Below are 20,871 nucleotides of genomic sequence, written 5' to 3'. Positions count from 1 at the left end.
CAAACATGTTGCCTGTCTTCTGTTTCTACTACTTTCTATGATTCTTTTATTTCCTTGTTTAATCTCATTTTTATTCTTTTGTGGGTGGTTTTTTTTTTTTACTGTCTTCAGTGCGTTTTTTGATTTTTATTTAAATCTCTGCTCCTTTAGTTACCTTGAGATTGTCTTCATTTTTCAATGGTTTCCCTCTTTTCTTCCATTTCTTTTTCTATATTTAATAAGTACTCTCAATTTTTTTCTGGTTTTGTCCATTTATGTTCTTAGTTTCAAAAAAAATTATGTCTCTGAATGCTTATTTGAGCTTACTTAATTGAGCTTTTAATTCTGCATTGTAGTTTTTTCTGCTTTGTAAGATTTTTATCATTCATTTGAATGGATATCAGCAGCTGAAATGTTTGGCTCTCAGTTTTGTTACCTTCTTATAGAAGCTCTATTATAGATCATATAGACATCTTTCATCTAATTAGTTTGTGTTCAGAGCAGGTATTTTCTAATCCAGGTGCAGCCTTTTGTCAATGTAACAAAATCTGGTTTTATCAATTATTAACTTCCTTCCTTCATCTTTCAGTGACAGTGGTGATTGTCTTTTGTTTGGTCCTCATTTATTTTTCTGGATACTTGATTTTCCTTTCTTCCTTATTCCCTTATCCACACATTCTTCAGAGGGTTTCTCTCTTTCTTTCCCCTTCCTCTCTTTCCAGAAGTAATGCCTTTCTGAGGTCAGTTCTTCTTATACTGAGCCCTTTAAGTCCCCGCTCTGTAGCTCATTCTCCAGTCTCCTGGCTCTTCTCACATGTAAGGTAGACTTTCTCTCCGTCTGGTTATTTCAGTTCATTTTAGTACTCCTCACCTCCCTCTCTCCTCTTCTGCATGATTTTGAGACTCCCCTCATTCTCTGCAAAGGCTTAGATCAGGAACTTGAGGTTTAAGTTCGCTGTATATGTTGTTTCTTTCTATTTACAGGTAATTTGAAGTTTGTACTGTTACCTGTTTTTTATATTTGTGATTGCGTTGTCCTACTTGTTGGATGAGTGTGGAGAGATTTGGATTTAGTCTGCTATAATTTTCCTCAGGCTACCTAGAAGTCCACATCTGTGCTTTTTCTAATCAAGGTTAGCCAAAAAATAAACAAAACAACAGAAACCCCCACGTGAGTTTTAGTTTCTATTTCTCTCTTTAAAATGAAAGCTTAAGTTTTGAAATTTTCCTTTCTTGAGGAAGGACTCATATAATTCTATTTCCAAAAGAGTGGTAGAAGAATATTTTATAATTTAATCCTATTTTTGAAAAAAGGACTTTTCTGCTAGGAAATAATATTTGGAACCAAACATATAACTCCTTTCTTCACAGAAATTGAAAATAAATAACTTGAAAAAAATTCTTTTAGAATTTGTAGAACTCTAGTGTTGTTATGTAGTTTATACCAATGTCATCTGTTTCAATTCTTTGCCTTTAAACAAAATTTTCTAAAGGAGCAACCTTTTTTTAGACCACATCACTAATATAGTTTTCCATACCATGATTAAAATTTCCCATACCACTTGTTGATATGATTGAATTTTGTAGCTGGGTAACTTACGATTTTTAGTGTCTGACTTCTGTCTCTTTCTTTCTTTCACTTACTTTCTAGCTGATTCAAGGCTTTGCCTGGTTGTGTGGAACAATTATTTTGAAATTTCTGACATCTAAAATGTTAGGTGTTTCAGATCATGTAAGTACTTTCTAGTTAAAGCATAAAAATTCCTATAAATATGTAGCTGGATGAAAACTTTAAAACCATCTATTTTTACCTCTTTAGTTTATAGAGATTGAGTGCCTTTTCAAGGTCCTGGAGTTAGTTATTGGCAGACTCAGTAATAAAACCCTACAGTTAAGTGATCTTTTCAACCCACTAAGAAAAAACTGTATCAATGAATGCTAACCTAGCCATCCAGAAAAAAAAAAAAGAATAATATCTTAAGTAGTTATGTGTTTATATTTCAGTTAAAATACGAATTGGGGCACCTAGCTAGCTCAGTCAGTAGAGCGTGTGACTCTTGATGTTGGGGTTGTGGGTTCAAGCCCCATGTTGCGTATGGAGATTACTTAAAAAATAAACTCCTAAACAAATAACCTCATTTATTTAAATAATAAGTTACTCATTTATTGAAAATGTTAACATATGAGCAGTCTGTACTCAGCTTTGAAATATAATAGTCAAAATCTTAATGTAGTTTTATTTATGTATCGTTAATAGACTAAAATCAAGATATGACTTGATATTTTTAAAGCTTTTCTTGTTATGTAAAAGGAAAGTGGTAAATGTTAAAAATCCTCTATCTTTTCATCTTCTAGAAAATATATGGACCTATCCCTCATGTGTGGTGTGTGTTTGTTTTAAAGCCAGTGTCTTACATAATAGTCCTTGTCAAAGCTTAAGTCCCTACTTAGCTAATCAGTTTAAGGGACAGAAAACAATGCAGAAACTTACTTTTGATTCTTACTTTCTGTTTGGATATGGGCATACATGAGCAAATCACATAGTAACCTACTCTGAAATGTACTTCATGTCATACTATCTAATTAGAAGCCTGTCTAATGCTGAAATTTCTTCATCTTTAACAACAGATTATGGTCCTTAGTCTCTAAAAGGTCAAGTGCTATCACTCTCCAGTAGAATTGAGCTAGCATACATGTTCAAGTTAAATAAAATTTCAAAGTATATGGATTTATCTGCCATTTATTGGTAGCTCTGTATGGTGATTTATTAGGTTTATTTGTTGCTGCTGTTCTCTGGTATGTCTGATATACTCCTTTTTTCTTTTCCTTTTTATTCTGTAGGGCTAAACATTTTATGGTGAACTTTATTGAGGCCTCCTAAGTCATCTGTTTGTTAAGTTGGTCTATGGGTTTCTTTTCTGCCTTGCTCCACGTTGTCACCCAACTCATTACAAATCTTACACACACACACCTACCCCCCCCTTGGTACTCTTAAGTTGCTTCATGTGTGTGACACTTGTGCGAAAGACTTGCAATGAAAGTGGTTTAGTTAAATTATTATTAGTCATCAGGCCCAGTCAAAATTAGAAAAATGAAGTCAATTCTAAATTATCCTTGCTACTGGTAGATAGGGGGAACCATAAATAAATGAAAACCACAGATAATTATTACACTTGATATAAAATAATTTCATTTCTGTAAAATAATTTGAATTAAGGTTTATATACCAAATATTTTCTCTTTTCTGGCCTTCTGAGAATGCAGTGGAAAAACAATTGTCTCACTGACAGTGGGTAATAAATAACTGAAAATAAGAGTTCTACATTGAGTTTGGTTGGTGATGTTTATTTCAAAGGCCTTAGAGATCAAGTAACTAAATCAAAGTCGTGTGTGTAGTTGTTATAATTCTTATGATGAATAGCTGTTATGTTTAATGGCTTGACTGTATGCCTGAAAAATTCAAGAAACACCAAAAATTGTAATCAGTGTATGAAACTTTGTGAAAATGACAACACATAGGAAATTTATTCATGTTTTTCACTGTGTGGTAAAAAGGGTTAATGTGAGACTGTTTTCTTCTTGAGAGATGATTATAAAATCTCATGATTAACTACATGGTGGTTTCTGCCCAGCTATTGTCGATCTTAACTCACTCTTTATATTATCATGTCTGCTTATTTTTTCTGACCTCTTTCTGCTTTTCGTTCTTTTGATATTTCTCTTTGTTTTCAGTTTTCCTCATAATTCAGTATATAATAATGTATTGTTCACTGAATTTTTTGTTTGTTTTCTTTGAGGGCCATCCATGTACCTTGGATTTATCTGCTCTGTAGACTTTGTTAATATTACAACAAATCATTTATTATTGACCATAATTATTAGTGTAATTTTAATTTCTTTTACTTTATTTTCTTCCCAGATTCGCTTGAGTGACCTTATAGCAGCCAGAATCTTAAGGTATACAGATTTTGATACCTTAATTTACACCTGTGCTCCTGAATTTGACTTCATGGAAAAAGCGGTATGAACTGGTTTTTTTTGGGTTTTTCCTTCTCTACAGGTATGATGGTCTTTTGCTCTTAAGTTTTCCTTTTAGTCTGAAACTCAAATTTTTTATTCAGAGACAACCAACTTTATCATTTTTTTACTATAATTTTTACTAATCATAAGCATTCCTTACCTGTTTTTGCTTATGTGTAAAATGAGTAAACAGTGACCCCTATCTTAAAGAGTTCTTGATGATGGTTGAATGAGATAATCCAGGAAGAGTGTCTACCATACTATTTGATCCACGGTGAATTACTATTAGTACAGTTCAATTACTTTTAATAGTGTATGTCACTTAGAAGTATGGGACTACTCACGAAAAATAAATCTAAGTTCTTGTTTTGGTTTTTAAAAACTTTAGTTATGTTTCATTTAGTACATCAAATATTATAAAAATCTTTAACAAAATGGTGCCGAGAAAGATATACTACTAATCATACATTATTCTCTTATCTATCCAACCAGTCATACATTTACTCAAAAACTATTAGCACTAATTATCTGTGAGGCTGTTGGCTGCAAAGAGGAAAATGGCTTGGCTTCTGCCTTCAAGAAAGTATTTAATTTAGTGACATGGTAAATCACTCTGACCACATTAATGGGTCATGAGAATTATTTAGCTGCTGTCATTTCAGTACTTATTCATATTTACAGTAAGTATGTAGGATGACTTTCTTCCTTGTTTGCTCTAGTTTTTCACCGGTGAAAATAATGGAACTTTGCAACCCAAGAAATGATAATATAGGGCCTGGGGATCGGTAAACACAAAATTTAAAAATTAATATATAAATAAAGGAAAGATAAAACCAAAAGAAGGGGAAAAATAATATATAGCTAATTTTTGTTTTAATAGTTTTTACCGTTAAAACCTTTGGTGCATTTGTATAACTTTTTATAATTTTCATTCTTGTATTAGAAGATGAAGGTTGATAAATATACATAATATTAATGGCAAAAACATTTTTACCTTTATGAAGTTTCGTTGTGACATAAGTTTTTACTCACTTAATATAAAATTTAATAAATGACTTTTGAACAATTTGCTTTATTTCAGACTCCATTGAGATACACAAAGACATTATTGCTTCCAGTTGTTATGTTGATTACTTATTTTATCTTTAAAAAGGTATATTTAAAAATTTGTTATCATCTGCTTTTGGGTTCAAGATAAGGGCTATAATAGAATTGTAGTTCAGAATTCCATCTTATCAGAATTCCATCTTATTTTTAGGATGAACCCTTCCCCCATAAAACAGATTTCTTACTCAGATCTTTATCTAGTATTATATGGGTTTTAGGAAGCCTCATTAGAAAAGATATTCTTATTTATTCTTTCAAAAGAAATTTGTCAGTTACGTACTATGTACCATGAACTATATTCACATTGTCAGTCCACTGGAACGAATAAAACAGGCCTGCTTCTATCTTGGAACTTACATTCTTGGTGGATGTGGGTGCAGGGTGGGGCATTAAGCAAATAATCACACAATAACTAAAGAATTAGAGTTGTTATAGGTGCTGTGAAAGGAAGATGACAGTTTGGTAGCTTTTAAATATAAAGCACATTCAAGGAAGTCTTAATCCGCTTTAAGACCTTCACAGGAGAAATTCTACACACATTCTTTAAAAAGTCATTGTGTGTTCACTGTTTTCCCAACAAAAGAAAACATTATTAATGATAGAAGAAATAATATTCTAAAATACCTGTGACAGATTTTCTTGGTCTTGAAGTGGTATATCTGAAAGCCTAAAGAACCTGGGTCTTAGTTTTTTGCAATTTTGAACCATCTTTATGTTACTGTTTACAAGTCGTCTTAAGTCAGTATTGTTATGCCCAGAATTCGTGATCCCCAAAGACCACCAGGGAGCCAAGTCCGATGTAAAAGCAAAAGAGCCTTTATTCGAGTTACCTGGAGCTCAATCCCCTACCTGCACCGACACAGCGGTGAGATACCGGGGAGAGAGAGAGAGAGTTTCAAAAGGACAAAGGTTTTATTGGGGCCTAGGGGCAGTTGGTGAGGTAATGGCTATGGCCTCAGCTGATTGGCTGGGGAGGGGTCCGAGTCCTGTTAGGCAGGTGAGGGGTGGGGGGGGGTTACTCAAGAAGAGGAGGTGTGGTCAAGGTGAAGGACACAGAACAAGATGGAGTTGGCCGGCGTAGGCCCGCCCTTTCAAGTATGTATTTATCATAGACTTTTAAGTAGATAGCAGGAGCATCTCTCTGCCACCATACCAGGGGTGGCCCTGATCCAACTAGTTTTCTATGTGTAAAGTCACGGTGCATACCTTGTGTGTGTGGTTGCAATTCCTACATTTTCTCATTCCTGTGTTTTCATGTAAAATGTGAACAATTTATGAGAAGCCTCTGTCTCTACCTTGATCTCTGTTGTTTCTCCCTTGACCCAGTTCCCTAGGGACCACTTGGAAAGAGGATAGAGGTAATGAGAAGGAATGGGTAAACTAGAGCAGTGTCCCCTGGGCTCTACCTAGCTCTCCACTAGCCTGTTTCCATTCCATCATGGCAAACGGTGGTATTCTTCCAAGGCTACACTTAAAGGGGTAATGCAGGAATTAACTCTTCAGTGAGGAGATAGCTGGCATCGGAGAGAAGATGAGAGCTAGATCTACTATTACTATTTTTTAAAATTAACATCCAAGACTCATAAACATAGTACTGGCCCCCAGACACACCACAGCTCAAATCATGCATGTGCATTAACATGTACACACACACACACACACACACACACACACACACACACACTCTCTCTCTCTCTCTCTCTCTCTCTCTCTCTCACACAGACACACACACGCGCACACACACCCATCCCTGCAGCTTAACTCCTTTCTGCCTCCAGGTATACCCCTCATCTTTATTTGTCCCATTGTGGTTTCTTTTTCACCTCAAGGATACTTCTGATCTAAATTTACATTTTCACTTGTGTGAAGTCACTTCTGGGAAGAAAGAAAGAAGGCATATATAGTATGATTTTTCTGTGACACTACAGAATCTTAAACTCCCCTAAGTGCATATATTCTATCAACTATACCACCAAATAGGCTTCGTGCTTGTCTAAGTGACTAGAATCTCATTTATGTCACTTGAAACATTCATCCATAAAAAATGCTCTTGAACAAATGAGAGAAGTTAAAGATTCTAAACTTAGATTTAATTTTAAATTAGAGTTCAAATTTCACTCTATTTATTTCATTGTTGATTTCTAAGTTGTAAAGCACATATCCTTCACAGTTTAAAATTTTAAGTTCCCCATAAGGTTTTTATCTTCCTGTTTAAGTTGCATAGGATTGTAGCTAAAGCCTCCTTGGCCCAATTTAGCCCCCACCTTCCCCTTCACTCCTCCTGTTCTCCTCCCTCCCTCAGCATCTTGTGGTACATTGTCAGAGGTGCTCACTGGCCTTCCCAGTGCTCACTCATGGCTGAGATCAGGGAAGCAGATATGCCATAACTAATTTTATAATAATCTGGAGTTTCAGTGAAGCAGGAGTATGGACTGCAGTGTATGGAGTATGTAGGGAGGTGGTAGGGGTGGGGGAGAGTTTCCCACTTTGCGTGGAAGGTTAAGATCCTCTCTGAAAGTACATGGGAGAAGCAGCCTCCTTTATAGAAACTAATTCCCTACTTTCAGCCCACCTCCCTCCCAGTAAAATACAAACTTAAACTCTAGTAAGGAGTTGTCCACATGTAAGGGCTTAGAATTTTAATGTTGAAATGGACCTTAAAGATTTATCTCAATAGCAGGGTGCCTGGGGAGCTCAGTCGGTTAAGCAGCAGACTTTGGCTCAGGTCATGGTCTCATGGTTCATGAGTTTGAACCCTGCATTGGGCTCTCTACTGTAAGGAGCCCACTTTGGATCCTCTGTCCCCCTCTCTCTCTCTGCCCTCCCTGTCCCTACTCCCCCACCCACCCCCTTGTGCACTCTCCCTCTCTCTTTCAAAAATGAATAAACATTTTTTTAAAAAAGATTTACTCCAACACTCCTTTCTTTTTTTTAATAGCAGAGGAACTTAGAACGGCAAGAAAATATTTGCCTGGGGCAAAGATGGGATTAAAGTGTTTCTGAGGACTCACTTTAACAATTAAGATACTTTTTCCTTGTGGGGGTGTTTACGTTAATGAATTGGAGCATTTTAAATGTCACATAATTCCTTAGAAAAGTTTAATTTATTCTATTCACAGGCTACTCGTGATATTTTATGTGTCTTATCTGCAAACACCTATCAAAGGTAATTATAATTGTTTTTAAATCACACTGTCTTCAGTTACTAAATAACTACTGTAATATTAAATGAATGTATATTAAATCAGCATTTTGATTAAGAAAGACATGAACCAATCTTAGATGTTCTCTTAAAAGACTGAATATATTATTCTTAGAGATTTCTTTGATGTGTTTGGACTTGTTTTGGAGATACTTATATTTGAATTAATTTAAAGTTTAAATCAAGTTAAACTTTAATATATGGCTAGAATTTAAAGTCCATAAACAGAAGTAAGCTAAAGTTTTATTTGGGCAGGTTTTTTTTGACTTTCAGAGAAAACATAATTATTTGTTTTTCTGCATAATCATGAAATAGTTTATTCTCCATTTATTGTACCATTTGCTGTATCACTTTTTTTTTTTTTTTGGTGGTTTTAGTGAAGTCACTAGAATTATGGCATAAACATATGTGAGTAAAGTAACTCAGATCACACATTGCTAAACATATGTGAGTAAAATAACCCAGATCACACATTGCTAAACATATGTGAGTAAAATAACTCAGATCACACATTGCTACCAGACATGAGAAGTGGATTGTGAAGAAAATTTCCTTCTGAGGAATATCTTAAATTAAATTTTATACTTATAGCTGTATCATTAAATTTGATGTATTTAATGAAATTTATTTTTAGGACAGTTTTAGATTTACGGAATATTTGTGAAGTTAGTACAGAGAGTTTCCATGAGCTCCATACCCCTGCTTATATTTTCAGTAAAGCATTTCATATGGTTGCTAGAAGAGCTAAACAGAACCGTATGTTTGAAATGGTTAAATCTTATTTGTTGAAATCCAAATCGAGGCGCTTAATAGACCCATGTTCTGGGTCTTAAATCTTAATAGACTTTGTTCTGGTCAGATAGAGACCAGGGAAATATGCCTTGATGCAGTAAAAAGAATGTTTTTAGAGCCATGGGAACTATTCACATAAAGAATATATGATGGCACCTGGGATATTTAATTGGATAATAGAGGATTGAGAAGTACTTTGTGACTGTCTTCAAATATTTGAGAGGGTACAGTGTGGAAGAGGACAGACTTGAGGGGACCAAAGGGTGGAAGATATTTAGCTCAAAGGAAGGAGGTAATTACAGTCCTGAAAGTGACAGCCTTGTGTGTGTGTATGGGCAGAGGAGTTTTTTAAATTACAAAAATAATACATGTGTACAGTAATACATTCAGATGAAATAATATTTCAAGAAAAGAGGAAATGTTTCCCTCCCTTAGAGCTACTACTCATTGGTGCTGATCACAAATGGCTTCATATGTATCATTCTAGAAAACACTTCCAAAAACACAATAGTTTTATAAAAAATAGAATCAATATTATTGTTATGTAACTTTTTATTTTTATTTAACAGCTTTATCTTGGGTATCTGCCTAGATCTTCCTCATACTTTATAGTGGTCTCCACATTTTATTGTTCCTCATATGAGCGATTACCAAGTACTTAGCTAGTCCCTCATCAATGGGCATTAAGATTATATTTATCTTTTTGTCATAACAACAAGTGCTAAGAGTAATGAACATTTCTGTACATATTTCTTTGCATACTTATTTTAATATTTAGAATATTTAGTATTAGAATATTTGAAATGGGACTTTTGAACCATAATTTATAAATGTTTATAATTTGATAAATCCTGAGAACTTATGATGGGAGTGTCCATTTCTCTGTATCTCCATGAACACCAGTGTTATCAAACTGAACTTTTTCTGACAGGTAAAAAAAGAAAAAAAAAGGTGGGGGGAAGCGGGGGCTCATTTTATTTTATCCATCTTTACCAGGGAAGTTTTACATCTTTCAAATGTCTGGTGTATTTGTATCTCTTGACCATTTGAAAATTGATTTGTAGGGTATTTTAATTTATATTATAGACAGTAACCTTTTGCCTATTACATGTATAACATTTCTTCTAGGATGTCAATTTATAGTTTATTAATGGTCTTTGCTTTATAGAAGTTTAGAATTTCTGTACAGTCACAACTATACATTTTCTGTGTTAATTTGTTCCTTAGAAACACCCACATCAAAATCATTAAATTACTTCCTCATATTTTCTTTCATAATGTTTATTTTTTGCCAAGTAATAAGTACATATTTAAAGTGTACAACACAATGACTTGATGTACATATATATTGCGAAGTGATCACCACAATCAAGTTGATTAATACATCTAACACCTATATCACCTCTCAGTTACCTTTTTGTATATGAGAATGCTTAAGATCCTTACTCTCAGCAAACTTTAAGTATACAATACAGTATTATTAACTATAGTCACTATTCTGTACATTCTTTTCTCAGAACTTTTTCATCTTACAACTAAAAGTTTGTATCTTTTGATGAACATCACCCGCATCAGCCCCCACCCCACAGCCTCTGGCAACCACCATTCTATTCTGTTTCTGAATTTACTTTTTTTTTTTCTTTTTTAGACTCCACGTATATGTGATACCATAAAGGATTTGTCTTTCTTTGACCTATGTCACCTAGCTTAATGCCCTCCTGGTTCATCCATGTTGTCATAAATGGCAGAATTCCCTTTTTTTTTTTTTTTTTAAGACTGAATAATATTCCCTTGCTTATATATACCACATATTCTTTATCCATGTGTTCAGTGACAGACACTTCAGCTGCTTCTATATCTTGGCTATTATGAATAATGCTGCCATGAACATGGAAGTGCAGATATCTCTTCAAAATATGGATTTTGATTCCTTTGGATATGTTCCCAGGGGTAGGATGGCTGGATCGTATGTCAGTTCTCTTTTTAGTTTTTTGAGGAGCCTCCAATACTGCTTTCCATAATGACTGTACCAATTTACATTCCCACCAACTGTACACAGGGTTTCCCTTTTCTCTGTGTCCTCATCAACACGTATCTTTTGTCTTTGATTATAGCCATTCCAATAGTAGTGAGGTGATATCTCGTTGTGGTTCGGAATTGTATTTCCTGGATGATTAATGAAATTGAGCACATTTGCATTTTTCCTGTTCTCCTTCAGAAAAAAATGTCTCTTCAGGTCTTTTGCCCATGTTTAAATCAGATTATTTATTTATCGCCATTGGGTTGTATGAGGTCCTTATTTACTTCAGCTATTAACTCCTTATCAGATACACAGTTTGCAAATATTTTCATCCCTTCCATAGGTTGCCTTTTTATTTTGTTGATGGTTTCCTTTGCTGTGCAGAAACATTTTAGTTGATGTGGTCCCACTGGTTTATTTTTGCTTTTGTTGATGGTGCTTTTGGTGTCAGACTCAAAAAATCATTGTGAAGATCGATGTCAAGGAGGTTTTTCCCTGTTTTTTCTCATAGGAGTTTTATGGTTTGAAGTATTACATTTAAGCTTTTCGTCCATTTCAACTTAATTTTTGTGAGTGGTATAAAATAGTTTAATTTCATTCTTTTACATGTGAATACCCAGTTTTCTAAGCATCATTTATTGAAGACACTATTCTTTTCCCATTGTGTGTTAGTGCCCTTATCAAAGATAAATTGACCATATACACATAAGTTTATTTGGGGACTCTATGTTCTGTTTCATTGGTCCATGTATCCACTTTTATGCCTGTACCATACTGTTTTGATTACTATACTTTTGTGATATAGTTTGAAGTCAATAACTACAATACCTGCAGCTTCATTCTGCTTTCCCAAGATTATCTTGGAAATTCAGGGTCTTTTGTTGTTCCATATGAAATTTGGGATCATTCTTTCTGTATCTGTGAAAAATGTCATTGGAATTTTGATTGGGATTGCTTTGAATCTGTAGATTGCTTTGGGTAGTAAGGATATTTTAACATTAATTCTTCCAAACCAAGAACATAGGATATCTTTCTATTTGTGTAGTCTTCAGTTTCTTTCATCAGTGTCTTACAGTCGTCAGTGTAGAGGTCTCTCCTTGGTGAAATGTACGCCTTCCTAAGTGTTTTAATGTTTTTGATGCTGTTATAAATGAGATTGCTTTCTAAATTACCCGTTCAGATAGTTCACTGTGATTGTGTGGAAATGCAACTGATTTTTATATGTTAACTTTGTATTCCACAAATTTACTGAATTCATTTATTAGTTTTAACAGTTTTTTGGTGGGGTCTTTAAGGTTTTCTGTACGTAAGGTCACATCATCTGCAAACATAGTTTTACTTCTCCCTTTCTTATTTCTTTTTTTTATTTTTCTTGCCTAATTGCCCTGGTTAGGACTTCCAATACAGTGCTGGAGGGAAATAGAGTGGGTATCCGTGTCTTGTTCCTGATCTTCGTGGAAAAGTTTTTGAGGTTTTCAACATTGAGTATGAAGTTAGCTGTGTGCCTTTGTTGTGTTGAGGTACATTCCTTTTGTACCTAATTTGTTGAGAATTTTTATCATGGAGGGGTTTCGAATTTTGTCAAACGCTTTTTCTGTTTCTGTTGAGATACTCAGATGGTTTTTATTCTTCATTCTGTTAAAGTGGCACATCCAATTTATTGATTTGTATGTATTGTACTATCCTAGCATTGCAAAGATAAATCCCACCTACTCATGGTGTGTGGTCCTTTTAATATGATGTTGAATTAGGTTTCTGGTATTTGTTGAAGTTTTTTGCATCTATGTTCATCAGGGATATTGGCCTACAATATTCTTTTCTTTTATCATCCTTGTCTTGCTTCAGTATGAGGGTAATGCCAGCCTTATAAAATGAGATTGGGAGTGTTCCTTCCTCTTAAATTTGTTGGAAAAATTTGAGAAGGATTAGCATTAATCCTTATTTAAATGTTTGGTAGAATTCTCCAGTGTAGCCATCTGGCCCTCCACTTCTTTTTTGGGGAGATTTTTGGTTATTTATTCAGTCTTCTTACTAGTTTTAAGTCTATTCAGATTTTCTGTTGCTTTGTAATTCAGTCTTTGTAGGTTGTATGTTTCTAGGAATATGTTTCTTTGAGATGTCCAATTTGTTGGTGTATAATTGTTCATAGTAGTCTCTTATGATCCTTTGTATTTTTGTGGTATCAATTTTAATGTCCCCACTTTCATTTGTGATTTTATTTATTTAAATCTTCTGTTTTTTTCTTAGTCTTACTAAAGGCTTATTAATTTTGTTTATCTTTTCAAAAAAACTAGCTCTTAGTTTTATTGATGTTTTCTATCGTTTCTTGTCTCTTATTTCATTTATTTCTATTATGATCTTTGTTATTTCTTTCCTTTTGGTAATGTTGGGCTTCATTTGTTCTTCTACTTCCTTGAGGTATATAATTGTTTATTTGAAATATTTTTTCTTAATATAGGCATTTACCAGGATAAGCTCCCCTCTTAGAACTGCTTTTGCTTCATTCCATGTTTTGGTATGTTGTGTTTTTATTTCATTTGTTTCAAGATATTTTTTATTTTCTTTTGATTTCTTCTTTGATCCGTCGATTGTTCAGGATTAGGTTGTTTAATTTCCATGTATTTATGAATTTTCTTTCTTTCCTACTATTATTGATTTTCTAATGTCATACTATTGTGGTCAGAAAAGATACTTGTTATGATTTTAGTCTTCTTAAATTTATTGACCTGTTCTGTGACCTAACATAGGATCTATCCTAGAGAATGTTCTGTGTGCATCTGAGGAGAATGTGTATTCTACTGCTGTTGATGAAATGCTCTGTATATATTTGTTAGGTCCATTTGGTCTAAAGTGTAGTTCAAGTCCAATATTTACTCATTGATTTTCTGTCTGGATGATCCATCCATTGTTGAAATTGGTATTGAAATCCTCTACTGTTTTGCATTGCTTTCTCATTCTCCTCTCTGATCTATTTATATTTGCTTAATTTATTTAAGTGTTTTGATGTTGGATGCATATAGATTTATGGATATAGATGTATATATGTATATATACATATGTATAGATATATATGTATATCACATATATATATACAGGCATATATATATGCACACACATATATGTGTATGCATATATATATATGATGCTTATATAGTATGCATATGTATGTATGATATGTATGCATATATATATCATATATATATATGTATATATATATGATATATATAGTTACCCCTGCTCTCTTTTTGTTTCCATCTGAGTGGAATATCTTTTCTCATCCCTTCACTTTCACTTTATGTGTGTCCATAAAGCTAAAATGAGTTTCTTTTTTAAAAAATTTTTTATTTAAATTATCTGTACACCTCATGTGGGACTTGAACTCACAACCCCAAGATCAAGAATCACATGCTCTTACAACCATTTTACATATATACATCTACATCTATAAATCTATATGCATCCAACATCAAAACACCTAAATAAATTATGTATAATTTGTTTAGCCACTCTCTGTCTTTGGGTTGGAAAATTAAATTCATTTACATTTAAAATAATTGTTGATAGATAAGGACTTGTTTTGCCACCTGGATGCTTTCTGTTTCATAGTTCCTTTCTTCTTCTCATGCTGTCTTCCTTTTCCATACTGGTATGCTTTGTTTCCTTTCTCTTAATCTTTTGTGTATCTACTGTAGTTGTTTGCTTTATGGTTCTCATGAGGCTTATTACATAATACATCTTGTAAGTGTCTCTTTTAAGCCAATAAAAACTTAACTTCAATCACATACAAAATCTCAGCTTTTTTCTTTCACTTCCCCTTTTTATCCTTTTGATGTCACAATTTAGATCTTTCTGTGTGGTATCCATTAACAAATTATTACGGCTCTATTTATTTTTAAATACTTTTGTCTTTTTACCTTTATGCTAGAGTTAAGTGATTATATACCACTATTACAACATTAGAGTATTCCTAATTTGTGTAGTTAACTTTACAGTGAGTTTCATATTTTCATATATGTTTAGGTTACTAATTAGCATTCTTTCATTGTGGCATAAATAACTTCCTTTAGCATTTTTTTAAGGCAAGTCTAGTGGTGATGAACTCACTCAGCTTTTGTTTGTCTGAGAAAGTTATTTCATTTTATCTGAGGGATAGCATTGCTGGGTAAAGTATTCTTAGTTGGCAGATTTTTTTTAGATTTCTTATTTTTGAGAGAGAGGGAGGGGGAGAAAGAATTCTAAGCAGACTCTGCACCAGCAGCAGAGAACCCAGCATGGGCTCGGTCAGAGAGAGGGAGACACAGAATCTGAAACAGGCTCCAGGCTCTGAGCTTTCAGCACACAGCCCGACGCGGGGCTTGAACTCACGGACCGTGAGATCATGACCTGAGCCGAAGTCGGCCGCTTAACCGACTGAGCCACCCAGGCGCCCCTCAGCTGATCTTTAAATAAGATTCCTGTCCTTTCTCTTCTCCTTCTTGGACTGCCATAATATAAATATTGTTTCTTCTGATGGTGTTCCATAATTCACATAAACGTTCTTCACTCATCTTCATTCTTTTTTTTTTTCTCTTCTCACTGGTAATTTCAAATTAATCACTGTTCAAGTTCCCATGTTTTTGCTTCTGCTTGATCAGGTATGGTATCGATGCTGTATATTGCATTTTTCATTTAATTTATTGTATTTTTTGGCTCTAGAATTTGGTTCTTTTTATAATTTCTAGCTGTTGAACTTCTTGTTTTATTCATGTATTGTTTTCCTAATTTTATTTAGTTGTCTGCACTCTCTGTAGTTCACTGATCTTTCTTAAAACAATTATTTTGAATTCTTTGGCAATTCATAGATCTCCATTTCTGTGGGGTCAGTTACTGGAAAATTATTGTGTTCCTTTGACTGTGTTATACTTCCGTGATTTTTCATTTCTTGTAGCCTTGCCTTGATCTCTTCAATTTGATGGAGCAATCACCTCTTTCAGATTTTAGGGTCTGGTTTGGTGAGGAAAGACCTTTACCTGCAGGTGGGTGCAAGGAGCCAGGTAAGGTGTGCTGTTTCCTTTCTTGGGGAAGGCTCAACACTGTAGTATTTGTGCAGCTCTATCAGCTGAGGTTAGCGTCAGTGAAGATTGCAGGCGTCTTCAATGACCAAGGCTGTGGGTGTCTGTAATGGTGGTGATCTGCTGAGATCTGCAGTGGTGAAACTTCTGGGGACTACTTGATCTTTTCTCCCATGGTGCACGTTGTGGTCAAGGTGTCTCGACCACCGGTATCTCCTTTGGCACTGGGTTTGTCTTGTGGGTGCCCTTGTGGTCGTGGTGGCAGTGGTGTTTGATACATGGGTGACCATGGGACAGCTGTGTTGCTGGGGATTGGAACTCGTGTGCTTGCAGAGCAATGGCGGCTCTGGGCTCCAGCAGTTCTGGCTAGCCTCCTGTAGTGGTGAATCTGGTTCCTAAGATGTGAGTGTACGTGGAGCAGGCACAATTCCGGGACTGCAGCCTGGGCATTCATGGAGAAACAATGGCTTCGGGGTGCGGGACACTGGCTGGCTCATGTTGGTGACAATTTGCAGGACACGGATGTGCATCAAATGACCACAAGGCTGGGGTCTGGAGTGCAGGCACTCATAAAGCAACAGTGGGTCTGGGGTTCTGGCTAGCCTGCAGCAGCATTGGTTTCACACCTGAGGCATTGGTGTTTGCAGAGCAGCCACAGAGGTCTGAAATGCTGGTGTACGCAGAGTGGCCATGTCTCTCTACCTGATATGCCCAGAGCTTGTGTGAGGGCTTGTGCGGGACGGCAGCCCTGCCTCCAGAGCGGTGCAACAGCAGCTCCTGCTGGGAGTGGTGCCACAGTGTTTTCCTCCCAAGGGTTTCTGAGTGCTTTCTTGTTTGAAAAATACCTTTACTTAGCCCTCACATTAAGTTGATGGTTTGTTTAATAAGTATTCCTGGGATTTTTTTCAGCATTTTGTAGATGTTGCTTTATCGTTTTCTAGCATTGAGCATTACAGATGAGAATTTTTTTAAGTTTGTTTATTTTAAGAGAGAGAGTGCGAGAGAGTGCATAGGCTGGGGAGGGGCAGAAAGGAAGAGAGAGAATCCCAAGCAGACTCCATGCTGTCAGCACACAGCCTGAGCCAGGGCTCAAACCCATGAACGATGAGATCATGACCTGAGCCAAAATGAAGAGTTGGACGCTCAACCAACTGAGCCCCTACACATGAGAAATTTTATATAAAGTTTTGCTCTCTGGAAATCTATAGAGTTTTAAGATATGCATGTGCATATGTACGTGTGGCTGTGTGTGTACTTTATATGTTTGTTAACTTGGACATTTAAATCTGAACATTCACATCTTTCTTTACCTCACAGAATTGTAGGGTCTCTTCATCTTGTGCTTAGCCTCTCTTTTTTGAAAATCTGTTGTTGCTTTTTATCAATTTAATTTCTTTAATTTTTATCTATTAATTTTTCTGTTTGCAGATTTGGTTGTATATTCACATTTTAGATTAGCTACTAGATTTATTCACATCAGCGGCTATTCTCAAGGCCTCTCCTCTGCACAAGGCAATTCACTGCAGCATTCTGTTGTGCCCAGATTTCAGGACCAGTGGGAAGCCACACCCCCGGCCCCTCCCTCCACTGAGCAAGTCAGGAAGGGGCCTCAATGGAAGCAGAGTAATTTGGTGATTGTAATGCTTTCCTGCCAGGCCTTCCCCTGACCAGCCTTTAAAAATAAAAAATAAAAAGTAAAAAAAATCTCTGGATCTGTGTGTGCCCTTGAACTTCCCTTACTTCGTACTTTCTTACTTGAACTGTGTAACTTTTCTCTCCAACCCCAAAATCCATATTAGAAGAAGGCCTCTCTGCATGTAAAACTGAAGTCTCCAGTCTTCTCAGTGGAACAATGAAATAGTTCTGTACCTGTTGTATGAGTCTAACATGCAGCCTAAGATGAGAAGGGCAATGTTTACACTGTTTATGCTGTGTTCCCTGCACAGTGCCTAGAGCTCAGTAGGTACACCATACAAATCTTGTAAACTTTTAGACATAAGCTTTTTTGGAAATAAAAATATTTATATGCTTTACCCAATAATGTTTATTCTAGAAATTTATCCTGAGGAAGTATTCAGGGATGCTCAGGGTTTTATGTACAAGGATGTTCATGGTACTTACAGTTGTCAAAAATGAAAGTAACTCAAAAGTCCAGCAGTACTTATCTAAAACAATATATATGCTGGACATGGTTGAATATTTAATATAAATTCTTTTTTAAAAATTCTCACAGAGGTACAGTCTCCTGCAATCAGTAAAACCTATTTTATCTTAAGCAAAGCATGGCTTTTTTATATACCTTAAATGGGATAACTGTCAATCCTTCCTTCATGTTGTTGTAATTTTTAGTGATATTGTCTAACATTTTTATTTTTTTTATTCATGTTACTGAATAGTTTAGAGAGAATCAAATTTTTTAAATCTAAGAACAAATAAATGCAGTTTATTTTTATGTAATCATAGTGGACATTCAATAAATACAGAATGTTTTTTATTCCAGAAAACAGCTCCTTGAACATGGTGAGGTAAGGCTTTCATTTTAATCTCTGCTATATTTGTATGTTAAATTCTAGTTCAAGGGTAATTCACAAAGGTACTGCCTTGCACTGTCAGCCCTGCTTCTGTGGTTCAGCACTGGTAATACATTTTGGCGATCCTTCCCATGCTTCCGTCTGCTCTTTTGAACAGTAGGAAGGATTTGAAAACCAGAAGGCTCATTGACGACCATGGAGCATAATTAAATTACCTTCATTAATTCATTCATTCTTTTATCCGTTCAATAATAAAAGCATTAAATCCCTAGCCCACTGAGCCTATAGCTCTAGTCAGCTAGAGCCTATCCGGGTGGATACCCGTGGCCCTGTGACTGGTGGCCTGCTGCCACACATGGACTTGATGGTCAGTCAGCTACAATCTTAGCAGTGTTCCCGGACACAGAAGGTGGAATAGCAATGTTTCTGCCCTCAAATGTGTATAATTTTTCAACAGACCTGATGCAAACAAGACAACATTTTATATGGTGCTAAATTATTTTGTGGCATATGAAGAGAAAGCTAGAAATAAGATTTCCTAAGTATTAGCACTTTGAGTCTCAAGAGTAAGGTCAAATTTACAAGAGAGGGCAGTTGAATTTGAACCTAATGAAAACAGCCTATAATGATAATGAATATTTTATAGTAGTTACTATGTGCCATGTACTGTGCTGTTTAATTCTCATAATATTATTCCCGCTTTGCAAATAAGAAAATTATGTTAATTAGATGATAGTAGCTTTTACGGAGACAAACACTAACATTTCAGTAACTTAACTCAGTAGAAGTTTAATTGTTTGCTGACATAAAGTTAAAACTAGGAGTTCCTGGTTAGCAGGTGGCCCTCCAACAGGCAGTGATTGAGGAACCCAGATTCCTTCCATTTATAGCTCTGCCATCTTCAGCGTGTGGCTTCTGGGGCCCATGGACTTGTCTGCCTCACGTCAGCACAGGAGAAGGAACAGGGAAGAGCCTGCACTGGAGGATTGATGCGTTTGTCTGCATTGAATCAGCAAAGGAGAAAGAAGAGGGAAGAGGGTGCCCTGGAGGTTTTGTAAGGGCTAGGCCTGGAAATGGAAATGTGAACTTCCTGCCTGCAGCTGGAACTCAGGCATGGGGCCACGCCTGACTGCCGGGGAGCTCGGGAAATGAAGTCTAGCTGCCTGTCTGAGAAGAAAAGCAAAGAGGTCTGGGCCACGGAGTGAAGACCTAAAGAAATTAAATAGCTTTTGTCAGGTCTACAGCTATTTGTTACTAAAGCTTGCATTTGAACACTAGCAGTCCGTCTCCAATGCCCTCAAAGTAGTAGTCAGCCCTTACTGCTTCCTGTGTGCATGGCATTTTGGGGAAGTGATTTATGTCTCTTTATAACTTAATTCTCACAACAACCCATTGAGGTAAGTACTATTATTTTGTATATCTTACAGGTGAAAGAGAACTGAGGCATGGAGAAGTTGAGTAACTTAGGGTCGCAAAGCTGAAATGACCTTAGCTTTGTGGAACCAAGGGCCATGAACCCATGCCATGTAGCAGCAGAGTCCATGCTGTTAATCGTTCACCACATTCTACCACCTAACGTGAGCTGCTCTTATGCAAGTCAGCCATGTCACATTGTCCACTTTACTTAGTGGCACACATTCATACTTCATATTTTATTATACTGTATTTAAAACCCACCTTGGGGCACCTGGATGGCTCAGTCCATTAAGCATCTGACTCTTGGTTTCGGCTCAGGTCATGCATGATCTCACAGCTCATGGGTTTGAGCCCCACATTGGGCTCCACGCTGTTGCCGCTTGGGTTTCTTGCTCACTCCCTCTCTCTCCACCCCTCCCCTACTCGCTCTCTCAAAATAGATAAATAAACTTAAATAGCAAAATAATAAAAAATAAATAAAATCCACCTCTTTTTAGAAACACAGTATTCCTTAATTTTCTGCCCTAATTTTTCACATTCTTTTGCTTTCTTCTTGTCTTTCATTTCTCCATTTATCTTTTTTTTTTTACCCATTTTAATTTTTTCTGTTAACTCTGTATACTAATCCACTCAATCTTTATTATGTGCACCTGTACACCAGGTCCGTGCTTTCATGGAATTTAATGTATAGTGGAGGAAGACAAGCAACATGAACACCTCATTATATGTGCCATGACGGAGGAAGTAGATAGA

General features: G+C 35.8%; 1 protein-coding gene across 1 annotated transcript in view; it reads left to right on the top strand.

Moving 5' to 3' along the window:
- DPY19L2 (dpy-19 like 2) overlaps positions 1-20,871 on the top strand; it is a 94,320-nt gene that overhangs the window by 56,833 nt on the left and 16,616 nt on the right. The window contains exons 13-17 of the mRNA XM_045495291.1: positions 1,631-1,711; positions 3,899-4,000; positions 5,081-5,152; positions 8,226-8,272; positions 18,672-18,696. Coding sequence (XP_045351247.1) covers positions 1,631-1,711; positions 3,899-4,000; positions 5,081-5,152; positions 8,226-8,272; positions 18,672-18,696 — 327 coding nt within the window. The remainder of the gene's footprint in view (positions 1-1,630; positions 1,712-3,898; positions 4,001-5,080; positions 5,153-8,225; positions 8,273-18,671; positions 18,697-20,871) is intronic.

The sequence above is a fragment of the Leopardus geoffroyi genome, chromosome A2, assembly GCF_018350155.1.
Source record: "Leopardus geoffroyi isolate Oge1 chromosome A2, O.geoffroyi_Oge1_pat1.0, whole genome shotgun sequence".
NCBI classification, from domain to species: Eukaryota; Metazoa; Chordata; class Mammalia; order Carnivora; family Felidae; genus Leopardus; species Leopardus geoffroyi.
The sequence above is the reverse complement of the archived record's forward strand: the minus strand, read 5'-3'. Positions and strand labels throughout refer to the sequence as shown.